A 15,040-nucleotide genomic window follows, 5' to 3' on the forward strand; every position below is an offset into this window, starting at 1 on the left:
TGGGTAACAAGGTCTGCAGACCATGGTTATTTCAGTGATACTGTTCAAGCTTTAGCCACACTGAAAAACGTCAATAGTATAAATTTCAGTGCCCCAAACATTTTCTTCTCATTTTAATATCATAAATGCTGCCATGCTATAAAGACAGCTAACAGTTTACCCCATCACAAATACTGAGTAAGTTCCTGTGACTATTAACATATGGTTATTTAGAGCTGACTATGTTTCTAGTCTGAAGCAGTAACAAGAAAACTGAAATGTACAAGAAATATTATGTAACAGGGCAGCAACAGAAGCATAGAATATTTGCAAATTAAAATGTGAAAGAATTATGGTTCAGTGTGTCCAAAATAAAGGGACTTCCAAAATATTTAGTTGCACAAGCACAATCGATATGTGATAGTTGAGCTTTGATTTTTGCTCTTGACTTGAAAGAAGTCACAAAACAAGACAACCTTAAGCATCAGAAAAGACTTAACTACAGAATTCAGATTTATTCTACAGTTTTTGATCAATGCCAGTGATACAAGTTGCATGAGTTTCCATTAAATACAAGTTTTATCTTCAGATTCCAATGAATGTATGGTTAGCAAAAAAACAATTCACAGTTAATGTTTTAAGTCACTCATCAGTTTTGGACCATGCTTAAAAAGTACTGGAATCAGCAAAGGTCAAACAGCAAAGAGCAGGGAAGAGCTATCCAAGTGAAGTATGCATGATAGTTACTATTGCCATCTTCTGGTAGGCGACTCATGGTACTTAGTCAAAAAACTGAAAAATATCCAAAGCGATTAAGCTCTGTTTAGAGATATTTCTGCAACCAGAGGGGGCTTTTTGTTCTAAAGCCTGGCATATCTATGAACGTTTTAAAATACCAGGAAGGAAACAGATTTTTTTTTTTTTGGTCAAATGACTGTCCATCTAGTTATCTGCCTGAACAACAGTTTTGATTAAACCCACCTTTATAGTTCTTATCAGCTAATTATTGCTCAGAAATGTCAGTGCAAATACACACTTTATGCCTTCACAGCTACAGGATTAAGTAGAATGTGTGCACATGAACCCAATACTCAAGCCTGATCAAAACATGTCTCAATCCAAAAAGGTGTTTTAGTTTGCAGTCTCAAGTACACTCTTATACCGACAAGGCCATCAGAACTACGCTTACTTGAGTAGCTCACCCAAAGAGACAAGTAATTACATATTATCAGAGCCATATTTTAATAAGTTGATATTACCACAGCAGCACCAGCTTTTATTATTCATGATTAATTCCAGCTTTTGAAATATCACTTTTAAGTTTACCGAGTCCAAAGAAAGAGAATTTTTTCCCATTTGTAGCAGAATTATGTGTTACAAAACATGCAGCCTCTCTGAAAAGGCAAGCAGTGGCAAGTTCAAGAATAATTTCTTAAATCTACTGCATGGTATTTCAGTATAGATATAATGATCTGCTTACAGTTCTGGTTGGTGCAGTTCACTGGAGAACATTCTCCGAGCATGTAAATAGGTACATACTCTTACACGAGGAGAATTTTTTGTGGCTTTTCAACTGTCCAGTGCTAATGTATGAAGACACTCAAGATGGGAAGTAATCCCTTAACCGATACACGGTAAATCAGTAAAATGAATAATCTTTTCTGGGCATCAACTGTTCTGAAAATAGGATACAGTTTCTACCTTTCTAATGAATTTCAACACATGCCACTAAAACCCATGGTTTATGAAGTCATAAGATGTCTCAATAGGTCTCATCACACACATTATCAAATCATTTGCTTGGTCCTAGAATAGAGTGCTAATGAGGAAGACATTAAGACAACAAAATATAAGGAGTCTGACTCCATGAACTATATAAAACAAGTTTACTTTGTTTTAATAAGTCAAGTATTTAATACATGGCAGGTACATCTTAGGTAAGAGTGAAATGCCTTCGATTTGGACCATAATGTTGTACAGATTCCAAATATATTCACTCTTCAAGTGATTATCTAGTCGCCAAATATAGCGCTAACAGTCATCAGGAGAGAACTGAGAAAAGCACATTAAAGACGTTTTTTTCTCAAAAGTATAAAAGTTATTACTTCTGTAAGCTTCTTTAAACTCACTTTAAAAATGAATTCTCACCTCCAAACAAAGGTCAGGCTTCCAAAAAACCCCAAACAAAAAACCCCCACCACTGCAGTAGCACACTCTTATACTAAAAAGAAAACATGTAAACGATGGTTGGTAAAAATCCTGCATATAATTCTGCACTTTTCCTGACAAGTGCATCTCCTTTGAACACCAAACTTTCTGCAGTGCATTGGCTGTTGATCTGTAGTGAAACACGGCAAAAAAAATCTTCTAGAATCCAAGCTCATTAGGAATTTGAAGCAAAACAGCCTTTCAGCTATATTTAAAAATTTAAACCTGTTTTTAGAAATACAAACAGAACTCAATATAATGCCAGGATACAGTGAAGAAAGAAATATTTAAGTTCTACCCTGTATCATACACTTTTAAAAAAACTAGACAAATATTGGATTTTATTAATACACCCCTTTTAAAGTTTTTATTTCTGAAAGCAGCTCTTTATGAAAATCAAAAGCAGTTCCTGAGCCACTGCGGTAAACAGTGTCTTTACATTTATAGATAGATATTTTGCCACTTAGCTCTTCCGGTTTGGTTCCTTTAAACTCCCTAGTTTTCAAGTTTGATCTCGTTTCTTCCCCAAAAGTGTGCAAGTTCAGTTAGCATCATTTTCAAGAGTCTGTACAATGCTGAATTTCCAGCAATGTCTGTAAGCTCTACCAGTTGGATAGCTGAGTTCCTACAGCTATTGCAAACTCTTCCCACTCAAACTGACATCGCTTAGCCTTCACGTTTTCTTCAACATACGTCGGGACTGCCAGGTGTGGAATTTATTGTAGGCTGTTTGTAGCATTTCTTCTATATGATTTATCAGCTGAGAAAAGAATAAGGCCTGTTACAATTAGGACAAAAATATTACTGTTTTTCCGTATCTAAACAATGAGTTGTAATCCAGTGTTAATCCTACTCAGAGTAGACCCAATGAAATTAATGGCATGACTAATTTAGGTTCCCTTAATTTCAAATGAATCTACTCTGAGTCAAAATTAGTTGGATACAACCTCAAGTATTATATCTTTTCTACTAGTAAAAAAAGCAGCAATGCAGAAATCAATGATGTCAAAAGTGTGGAAACCTAGGATCATGGGCCCCATTGCATAAAAACAGCCTGCTGGATCAGGCCAATACTCCATCAAGTCCAGTATCCTGTTCTCACAGTGGCCAGCCATATGTCTGTTGCAAGCTCGCAAGCAGGATCTGACCGCAACAGCACTCTCCTCTTGCGGTTTCCAGCAACTGCTAATTTCAAATTTCAGAATTATTGGTACTGGTCATCTATTGCACAACAATAGAATATACAGGCAATATGAAGCTAGCAGAAGGTAAGTTTAGAACTTAAAAAGGGAAGGAACTTTATCCTTGTCTTAAACAAGCAGCCCCCTTCCCCCTGGTCTCAAGGGCAATGGGAAAAGTAAAACCACCCACTGGAGAATAAGAGTTCAGGTTGAGTTATGATCATGATAAAGCTTAGAAGCAGAAGAGTGACTCCAAAAGGCCTTCAGTTACCTTTGTTGGGATAAAAATTAAATTGATCATGATATAAAATAATGTCGGTTTATTTCCTAATGACCTGACCCTTTTGCATTCCAGTGGCTCAGTGAATAAAGGCCGGTTTAAGCTGGAAACCTCCCCTCATTTAATCTTGTATCACATTCATGCTTATTACCTCGCTCATAGTTACAAAGCATAACATGCATAAAAGTGTTAAAGTTTTCCTTTGCCCCACAAAGGAAAACTTGTGAATCTTTGAAATGCAAGACCAGCAATATTAAATCTGTCGCCACTTGAGGGGCGCCCGGTTGCAGCTGGGGCCCCTCCTATGTATCTCCCTTTGTTCCTAGTTGCAGAGTGCTTATCTCAAGGACATGTGAAATATGCAGACCCAGAGTCTGAAAGATATTTTAATGTTTCTACTTATGTTCTTCCTCTGCACCCTTTACCTCCTTTACATATCTTTAGGCTGTATACAAGCAAAGTGTTTCTTTATAATTTATGACGCTGCTCCCCAATATTCTAACCTCGGGGAAAGACTATATATTCTCTGACCTGTCAATAAATCGGGTTCCCATTCTGACCTGCCTTTTGGCTAGTAAGTATTGGGTTCCCCTTTGCAAAGGAATTGTGGTGTGCTTACTTGATCTCTGATAGTGGGTTAAATTTGCACTCACCTCCGCACCCCCTCCCGGGTGAATGTGAGCTGAGGTAGACAGAGACAGCTCGCGTGTTGGGTTTGGACCTAACAAATTGGGGGCTCGTCCGGGATCCCTTGTGCGGACCCCCATATTGCCATTGCACCCCTTTATTTTGACAACAGGCGCCGCGAGAGAATTTTCTCGGTTGTCAAGAAAAGCGGGCTGATTGGCAGTGCGGGGATAAAGCACAGTTGAGGAAACCTCTATCAGACGTCATGGGGAACAAAGGGAGCGTGCCGGTAAAGGACAGCCCTTTGGGAGTAATGTGTATGTTGGGAAGAGGAAGAGTTGCCAGTGCGCAAAAGAGGCCTGAAAAAGAAAAAAAATGATTGAGCTCTGTGCGGTGGTGAGGCCGCGGGTAACTGCAGTGTTGGCACCGGGTGAACGGTGGCCAAAGGGTGTCTCCTTTAAACCTGTTCCTTTAAGAAGAGTAGGGGAACAGATTGAGGTAAACCATCCGGATTAATTGAATTCCTGGCTCCTATGGAAGATGGGAGTACAGAGAGTAAGGGGTTTTACAATGCTGAAAGTCAGATCTTCGACCGGTGAGGTCCCCCCTCCAAGTTATTTTTCTGAGGATGACTCAGACAGAAGAATGATTTTAAGTCGTTCTATTATGCCTTCCGCGCCGGCGCCGCCTTCCAGCCCTGAAGGCGGGACTCCTCGGCCGGCACGGAAACAAGTCTCTTCCGATTCAAGTGTTGAGCCGGAAGAGAAGGATCCAGGAGAGGGGCCCTCAGGGGGGAACGGTCACGCGCCTGCGAAAAGAGAAAAAGAGAAACGGTTATTGACTAAGGAAACGCCATTGATTGTGCGAGACCAGCCGTGCCTGGACGCCCAGGGACAGGTCTTGCACATGAAGGTAGTAGAGCAAAGGACTTGGTCTTTTGTCCATCAGGCACAACCGCCTGTACGACATCATTTTTAAAATTACAGACCGGGTTGGTGAGGGGAAGCTGTGACTGTGATTCTCGAGGTAGCGGATTTACTGGGGATAAGGAGAAAGAAAAAGAACGGAGTCGGCCGCCAGGCTCCTAGGTGTGTAAATGAAGTGTGTATAAGTTGGGTACCCAAGTGTGAGGTTGTATGTATGAAAGTTTTTTCTGTGGGTTTGTTTTCAAGGGAACTTTCCTTCCATTACTGTCGTTTTTAAATCATGTTAATCTTACATTTTCCTCTTTTAACTATTTGGATCAGCTGCGCTGCCCACCTGTTCTCTTAGTAGTTCTTAGCATTTTTTTTTTAAAAGAGAGTATAGGATCTGAACTAAGCGATTTTTTTTTAGAATGTCAGGGTTTCTTTTCTTTTGTTCCTGTACTGGATTAACCCCTTCTTCCCTTCCTCCTTATTTGACTATTTTCCTGCTTATCTTATTTTGCAGAGAACAAAGGTTTTCTGTGGAAATGTTATAACAGAATTGTTCCCCCTTGGCTATTGCTGTTTAAAACATCTCTGCTTGCTGCCTTTGGTTTTTTTTTAAGACTTAAAGAGAACTTGTGTTTTTGTAACCTAATCTGTTCCTTTAGCAATCTTTGAAGTTAATGTGAAGAGATTTGTTCTGTTTGTTTAAAAGTAAGGCTTGAAGAGAGGAAAAGGAACAAGAGATTTTGCCAGACTTTTTGTATGTATTTGTATATGATCAAGAAGTTTTTATTGTCTGGTTTAAAGTATAAGTATATTTTGGTAATTTAAGAAAGTTTCATAAAGCTGTTTTCTCCAGTCCGTTTAAACAGTGGGATGATTGTTTTATTCTGCAGCAGTTTGGAATTAAACAAAAACGATTGCCTTGTGTTGAGTTAGTTCTGGTTTAATTTGTTCTTTGCATCAGCTATGCATAAAGTACAAACTAAAAGGGAGACAGCATTCTCTTCCACTGTTTAAAAGGAAAATTGCGCACGCCAGATTCCTCTCCGTTTTTATATAATAACGTTTTAATTGATGTTTATGCTTTAAGTCTAACGTGATCCTTATGGTTTACTATTTTTTATATAAAGATGGATTGACTGTGTTTTCCTACTTATTGTGTTGTCTGTTATGTGATTGTAGCTTATTAAATATAATTTTATATATTAAATATAATTTCTTATTTCAGCCCTTGCCATCTGAACCATTGACTTTTTATTTTGCAGCGGTTGAGAAATTAAGAAAACAAACAAACACACAATTGCTGTGTGTTAAATGAATGTAGTGTTTTTAATCTGGTGTGTTTTTGTTTGTCTTTCTTGAAAAGAATTGCAAACAACGACGTGTGTTTTTGTATGACTTTTGAGAACTTTTTTTTAAAGGCTGGCTGCATTTCCTTTGTAATGCAGCACAATTTGGAAAAATTGGCAAGAAAGCCAGGCTTGGGTTTTTCAAATGAATCCAGCCTGCAAAAACCAGAGGTCTTTGGTACAAATTTTGTAGCTACGGGGGGAGGCGATGGATCACAGGGGTTTTCCAACAGGGAGTTGCTTTCTAAGAACAAACTCTTGCTGGAAAATTGGCAAACAGCCTTTGGATCAAAACAAGACTCAAAGTATAGAGCTTCTAGCTTCAGGAAGAGTCTATCCAGACATTGAATTTACTTTGAAAATTAATACAATTCGGCTTCCAAAACAGCAGCTGGTTTCTGATGCCATCTGCATGCAAATGGACAAGTTGCAAAGCCCTGATTCCAACAGGGAGTTGCTTTCTTCATTGTCACACTTTGTGTGTGCAAATTCAGGCACTGATGCAAATGTGTTATTGCATGCAGTCCTTGATAAGATGAGTAACAGGGAACCCAGAGGAATTGACTTGCAAACAGGGTGTTCACTGGTGGAAAATCCCTGAAGCCAATAAAGTCCAATGGTTACAGACATTGGATGAAATATGGTAAGAAACAAGGAAAACGTATTCAGACATAAGGATAAGACTTACAGAGATATTGATAAAGATGCATGCAAGATTAAGTATTTTCTTTGGGCCTCATTGAAGGTACAAGTTCTTGTAGTTAACCAGTGCAAGAACAAACCACCTGATGTGCTTTCTCCCTCCAGTCCTAGTTGTGTGCATGCATCCCAAATCTAGGACTTCAGTACCCAGGAGGTACAATAATATAGTATTCTTTAATGGGCCAGCTTAAAAGGTGTGATATACATGTTTTGTTTTAATTATGCCAATTCTTTTCAGCCACGTCATGACCAACGGAATTTGGGGAATTATACAAAGGCCTTATTAACGTTTATGTAGTAGCCACAAAATGTTCTTCTTATTACAAATGCCGGCTTCCTCTCCTTTCCTATTAACTTGATTTTCCTCTCTGGAGCTCTCCTTTCTTTTTTGTTTGTTTTGCCCAGTATTCCCGTGTCTTTCCAGTGAACTGTACCTGGCCAGAGGCTTAGGAAACTCAAAATTTTAAATATATGTTGTGATGTATTTTTCTGTCTAAATCCCTTTGATTATCTATTTCTTTTTCCCCACCAATAATGGGAATGCTCAGTTCCAGGTACAAGGTTGCTAAATTGATAGCTGCAACACAATATCTTGGTTTTTGTTCAGAAGTCATTCATTATCTGTGGCCAGGAAGGTGTTTTATTTTTATATTTTCTTTCCTGCGCTGAAGCATTTTTCTCCCCAAGGAACGTTTTCTTTTTACATGTGTATCACAGAAGATTTTTATTCAAGGCATTTTGACTAGATCCTTGCCATTTTCCTGCATTGCCACAATAACAGCATAGGGGCCTGCTTCATTCTACCCGATCACAGAACTATTTTCGGGCCTATTTTGACCATCAACCTGAAATGGACACCTTGTGCAAGTTTGAAATCTTTTCATACAGTCACTCGGGGAGAGGGGGGGAATGAAGATACTTTTCATTATTCCAGTTTCTTTGCCTAGCATCGGCGACAGACACACAGGTTCAGTTACAGCTTCCACTGAACATGCCCAGTTGGTTACCAGAGGATGAACTGTGCCCAAGCCATCCCACAGCATGTTTCAACAATGATACTTGTTTCACGTACATTATAATATTGAATGTAATTATTTATGCATTATTCTTTGAGGATGTTTGTCTATTGTTGTTGTTGTTGTTTCTTTCTCTATCATAATCTACATGTTATGGCTATTTTGTTCTTTAGATGTTTTTGCTTTCCAAATCCCTCTGAGTTATTTTGTAAAAGGGGTTTACTGACTTTGGCCATTTCCGATGTGAGGTTCATCAAGTATAGAATTTTGGCCCATTTGTTTACTTTCTCACTCTGCCATAATAATCCAGGATTTGTTTGTTTGGAATCCCATCAAGATTGCTTTTCTCTCAAAATGATTAATGTATCTTATTGCTCTTTCATGCTAAGAAATGAATCAAGTTCAACTATTGTATATTCTGAACATAGGTGCATGTGCCTTCGAATTTTGTGATTATGTTGTTATTGATAAGTGTTATATACAACTTATGCTAAGATATATCAATGGATGCCTTGTGGTATTAAGAAAATAGTAGGATGTGAATTTTCATTTAAAGTCCCTGTATGGACCATCCAGAGAATATTAGTAAATCCAGATTTGTTTCACCACCTCAAACCCATTGCATAGGTTATGACCTAGCTGATCTCCAGGAGTTACTTTCTCATCCTATGTTACAGAAGCAATTAGAAGCAGTTAAATAAATGGGAGTGCAAGCTACACTCCAGATAGCATATGATTACCATACAGTCACTTACATTATAGATAAGAACTCACAGATATAGGCACATGGATGATTTTGAATTCCCTGTTTGGCTGGGGTAAGGACGCCAAAGGAGTCAAAACCCTTATAATGCACCCCATTGTGGTGATTTTGGTATTTCAGAAAATTCTGGTCTTCGTCTTAATGGCCCTTGTAATATGGATCCGATCCCAAATGGCACAGATACCAGAGGGAAGTAAGCATTAGAGCCAAGGGCAAGACTAAGAAGTCTAAGGTGTGAAAAGACATCTGAATAAGTATATACAGATGCTTTCCAACGGGGGGAGATTGTTACGAGGCAGGGCCATGGAGCCTGCTAAACTACAATTCCCACCCCACACCCCCACCTAATGGTATGGCTGGTCATGCTTTCCCATGAGGTTTTGTGCGAAGAGTAACAAGGGCAAAAAATTAAGATACAAAACTAAAGCTACAGCATAAATGTCATCTTATTCCTTGGCGGATATGCCCCCACCCACAGGGAATCCCATTGTTCGTTAGAAATACCCCCCACTGGCCTGGATTTTACAGGACACGGGCAACCAAAGCAAGGAACACACACTTCACCACATGGATAAGCGGGAGTCCCCTTTGTTACTTAAGGAGTACGTCTCCTTTGCTTCCTGCAACAGCTTGAAGGAGGTAGAGGGGGGGCTTGGTGATAAGCGGTTTAGTAAGGGGTGAGGTCTGTGTGACTAATAAATGTGATATTCCCACTTGGTAATGGCAATTGAACTTTGAAGAATGGGACATAAACAGTGGGTAAGGTAACATGACTTTTGAGAGGGTAGCATTTGTTGCATTTGATTTTCTTTTGATCACTGACTTGTTCTTTCCTACTGGGCTCAACGGGTCGCCAAATGCCTACTGGCTCTTGGTGGCTGTGTGAACCTTGGTCTAGCTGGCATGAGATATTGTTTTATGTGATTATAATGATAGTTTTCTTGTTTATTGCTGGATGTTGTTACTTGCAATGTATTCCTAATGTTATTCAGTTAATGTCTATATGCGTGAAGAGGTCTCTGAGTTTAGTTTTTAAGGGACCAAAACCAACACTGATGAAAATAGCGTTAAGACCCTTGTGGGAACCAAACCAGGGTGTGCAGCTTGTTGAGTGAATATGGTTTCACTCAGCGCTAAGAGGAGGGACTGTTGGGATAAAAATTAAATTGATCATGATATAAAATAATGTCGGTTTATTTCCTAATGACCTGACCCTTTTGCATTCCAGTGGCTCAGTGAATAAAGGCCGGTTTAAGCTGGAAACTTCCCCTCATTTAATCTTGTATCACATTCATGCTTATTACCTCGCTCATAGTTACAAAGCATAACATGCATAAAAGTGTTAAAGTTTTCCTTTGCCCCACAAAGGAAAACTTGTGAATCTTTGAAATGCAAGACCAGCAATATTAAATCTGTCGCCACTTGAGGGGCGCCCGGTTGCAGCTGGAGCCCCTCCTATGTATCTCCCTTTGTTCCTAGTTGCAGAGTGCTTATCTCAAGGACATGTGAAATATGCAGACCCAGAGTCTGAAAGATATTTTAATGTTTCTACTTATGTTCTTCCTCTGCACCCTTTACCTCCTTTACATATCTTTAGGCTGTATACAAGCAAAGTGTTTCTTTATAATTTATGACGCTGCTCCCCAATATTGTAACCTCGGGGAAAGGCTATATATTCTCTGACCTGTCAATAAATCGGGTTCCCATTCTGACCTGCCTTTTGGCTAGTAAGTATTGGGTTCCCCTTTGCAAAGGAATTGTGGTGTGCTTACTTGATCTCTGATAGTGGGTTAAATTTGCACTCACCTCCGCACCCCCTCCCGGGTGAATGTGAGCTGAGGTAGACAGAGACAGCTCGCATGCTGGGTTTGGACCTAACACCATTATGTTTAATCCCTGCTCTTCAGAGTTCAATGACATGTTGCCTATTTTTCAATATGCCAGGAGATCTGCTGTTAACATACGAGGAACAGATGGATATAGTTGTCAAGCTTTGAAAAGGACATTTTAGAAGTGATATGACTAGGTCACAGGATATGCTTCTATGGTTCTAATGATCCACTCCAGAAAAATCTAAAAGCCTCTGGAACTGCAAAGTTAATGGTATTTGTTTTGTACAGCCGTAAGACTCATAATTTTGCCATTGTTCCTTCCAGCAACCAGCAAGTTATATGAACAATACATTGTGCTGCCCTTATACTTTACACTGTTAGGTTGGTTTCCCCTCTTACATTTGTACTCCAATACTGTCTTCGAATTTTGTCTTGGAATGGGCACAGTTTAGTAACTTGAAATCTTTCTAAATTACTCCTCATTTTCACAACCTGAAAGAGAAAATATTAGAGGACAAATGTTTAAAGGAAGCTCTTATTTAAGCACATTGTTCCTTCAAACATCTAACATGCAAGAGTGTTAAGGCATTTATTATTGCAACTAAGGGCAATATCCAACACTGCACCAGCAAACATCTGCTTACTTGATTTTCCCTTCTTCTCTCCTGCTGCACAGCCCCCAAAATCTGCTTTGGAGGGTCCCCCCAACCCTCCAGAACATATTGTAGAAGCCCATGGGAAAGAGTGGGAATCTTTTCCACCAACAGTGTCCATTCCACTGTAGGATTTCATGCTAATTTTGCATCCAATTGTGCCTCATTGTTACCAGACGTTTCTCTCATCCATCGGCATCCTGGCACGCAGTGTACTCCCACCCTCTAGGCGTGCGCCAATTTTTTATGCCTGACAAAAATTGCACTGGTATTCTGGCACAGGCGTGAGTAGCAGCATTCCCTTCCTCCTTTTCCCTGACATACTCCTGTGCCCAGACACTAACTCAAGGAGTAAATTATGGCGGAACTACAGTGAGCACGGGTATAATGGGTAAGTGATGAAAACAAGGTGCTGTCCGTTGCAGTTGTGTGAAAGACTATTGCACAAAATGCTGGGAAGTTGCTCAAAAAAAGCCACAGTTCCTTAACAGAACAGGCATTGCAGTGTGAAAGGCATTTTAGAAATCGGAACAGAAGCACGACCATTTTAATTGGTTAAACAAACACAATAAAGTCTGAACGCAGTCTTTATATGAAATGGCTAATTAATATGCAACACTTAGGTAGTGAAAGACCCTCCGTGGCACAGAGTGGTAAGCAGCGGTAACGCAGCCGAAAGCTCTGCTCACAGCCGGAGTTCGATTCCAACAGAAGGAGGAAGTCAAATCTCCGGTAACAGGGGTCAAGGTCCACTCAGCTTTCCAGCCATCCGTGGTCGGTAAAATGAGTACCCGGCATATGCTGGGGGGTAAAGAAAGGCCGGGGAAGGAACTGGCAATCCCAACCCATATATATGGTCTGTCTAGTAAAACGTCGCAAGGCGGCATCCTAAGAGTCGGAAACGACTCGCACTGTAAGTGTGGGGACACCTTCACCTTCAAGGTAGTGAAATCATTTTTATATCCTATTTTTCAAGATTTGATAATCCTAGTAGACAGTAACAGATTTGGAGTTATCTGAAAAAACGACTGGATTAGAAGGCTCAGTCAGTCAGTACGAAATTTACTCCAATAGCAAATTTCCTGCAGGATGCTATTCCACAGGCAGCCATATATATCAATATATGCTATCCACCCATAACAGAATTTTTGCATGTGGCCCGCCATTCATTAGTGGGAGCATTTGTATCTTTAATCAACAGTTCCCAGCAGACACACTTCATTACAGAACAGACTGCTGCAATATCAATAAAGACAGTGATAAGCAAAGTCCTCTTACAGATTTTTCCTACCTTCTCTTCTAGGAATGGTGTGTTAACAGGAAAGCAGGACCAGAAGTGTCGTAACAGCTCGCCTACTGCCACATACAGGTGTTTCAACTCAGACTGAACATCATTTATGACTTGCTGTGTTCCACCCTGCATAAGTGCTCCTCCAGGTGAAAGGGCTGTGATAGTACTACTTGCAGCACCGCTTGAGATAACCTTGAAAAACAGACAAAAAATAGTTCAGTCACAATAGCACCCCCCCAATCCATGGATACCATCTGAGTTGTCATTATATGCCATATTACAAGAATTACACCTCTTGTTACACCACCCCAAGTGGATATTATATTTATAGACCCCTTCAGCCATAACAATTCCCATGGCACTTTACACAGTCTAGCCAAACAGCAGAAACAGGACAATCAAGTCATGTGTTAATAAGGGGTGTGTGTGTTATGCTCACATCTAAAGTCTGAAAGTGCAGTTTTTAAAAAGGCAAGTTTTCATATTTTGCCTGCTGACTGCATGGTGGGTGGAGTGGGAGTTCCAAATATAAGGAGACACCACAAAAAAGAGCAAATGAATGAACAGCTAAGTACTATAATTTTTCTAATTCAGTAGTTACATCCTAGGGATACTCATCATCACGTTATGCAATCATATCAAAATGGTCTAGTTCCTTTGTACCCGAGACCGCCTTCTTCATATATTCCAACACAATATCTATGATCTGAGTGAACCTAGCCATATTATGTGCATTCTAATAGCCATCTGACAAGGTTACACAGATATATTTTCTGTGGATGTCCTAGAACTTTGGAGTCCTGAATTTATCTTTGAAGTGATTTAATACCTTAAATGTTTCAGCTGTGTAGACTCAGTGAGGGCTGCAGTCAGCATTCACAGGGAAGTGCCACTTGCAAAAACGATGACACAGTTCCATGGCTGACCATAACTAAGCCTAAGTATACTGAAATAATTGCATATCCTTTCCTCATTTAACTTCTGCCTTCTATTCCCTTCCTCAGTTGTTTTACTGCCTCAGTTTTTTGAGATTGTAATGTCCTTACAGCCACAGCCTATTCAATTGTCTTCTGTAAATCACCATGAATACTGATCGTGCAATCTGAATGAATAAATATTCACAGGAGAACAGGGTTACACATGTGGCTATCACAGTTTGCAAGACTGCAGTGGACTCGATAATAGTTGCTACAATTAGGCAAATCATGACAACCAATAGTTAAACACACATGTGCAACCTAAATATCCTGTGCTTGTTAAGCACAATTCTGATACCATTTCACAATATGTAAACATACATAACATTTTCACTCCATCCCTGAAGTTGAGAGAACAGCATCAATCGATACCAAATCTTCTAATTACATAAATATTCACAATACAATTTTAGTGTTTTATTTTATTTAATAAAGCAAACACTTGTATCCTACCTGAGTTAGTTTGGATTCATAAACTTCCATTTCTTCTCTAATACTATACAAAGAATTAATAATATCTTGGCTAGTTGCATATTGCTGTGACTGAATTGGTGTTGGACCATGATAATACCTGTTGACCAGAGAAATTAAATTTAGAATTAAAATTTTGGGACTGCTTTGCAGGCATTAACATCTTTTGTTTTGCTCACTCTCAATCAACAATTTGTTTTGTTAAAAGAGATGCTTAATGGTTTTCAGATACTGCAAACAAAAATAAAATCCTCCACTGCAAGGCAGCCAAGTGGTTTTGGTTATTTGGGTAATTTGCAGTGTAGTTTATTTTTCAGAAAATACTAAAATACTCAGCAAAGTGATAAGGAGAGGAATACATTGGCCAATAACATATTGCAACTACTTTCAAACCATCTAATTATCTTAGCAAGTGAAAAAAGATTATACCCTAAATCCAGAGACTTAGGCTTGCTTGAAAATGGAAACGGACTACCTTCAAGTTGATTCCGACTTATGGCGACCCTACGAATAGCGTTTTCATGGTAAGCAGTATTCAGAGGGGGTTTACCATGGCCTTCTTCTGAGGCTGAGAGGCAGCGACTGGCCCAAGGTCACCCAGTGAGCTTCATGGCTGTGTGGAGATTCGAATCCTGGTCTCCCAGGTCATAGTCTAACACTCTAACCACGCCCACTGAAATCAAAGTGCTTAAGCATACCAGCTCTATTCTGGATTTAGGCCTAAGTGCTAGATGCAACAATGACTGTTTAGTAGAAGGAAAATAATTGCTAGGGTTCAGCAAATGCTTATTGAAAAG

General features: G+C 39.5%; 1 protein-coding gene across 4 annotated transcripts in view; it reads right to left on the reverse strand.

Annotated features, from left to right (window-relative positions):
• Window positions 1-482: 482 nt before the first annotated feature.
• The window catches only part of GTF2H1 (general transcription factor IIH subunit 1), a 46,462-nt gene continuing 31,904 nt past the window's right edge, over window positions 483-15,040 (reverse strand). For 3 of the 4 annotated variants that reach the window (XM_061610213.1, XM_061610214.1, XM_061610212.1), the window contains exons 11-14: window positions 14,226-14,343; window positions 12,796-12,987; window positions 11,251-11,343; window positions 2,963-5,083 (exon numbers count right to left, since the gene is read on the reverse strand). In XM_061610213.1, the coding sequence (XP_061466197.1) occupies window positions 4,940-5,083; window positions 11,251-11,343; window positions 12,796-12,987; window positions 14,226-14,343 (547 nt within the window). In that variant the 3' untranslated portion in view covers window positions 2,963-4,939. The other variant, XM_061610215.1, reaches the window with a different exon arrangement.

Source organism: Rhineura floridana, chromosome 2 (assembly GCF_030035675.1).
Source record: "Rhineura floridana isolate rRhiFlo1 chromosome 2, rRhiFlo1.hap2, whole genome shotgun sequence".
In the NCBI taxonomy this organism is placed as follows: Eukaryota; Metazoa; Chordata; class Lepidosauria; order Squamata; family Rhineuridae; genus Rhineura; species Rhineura floridana.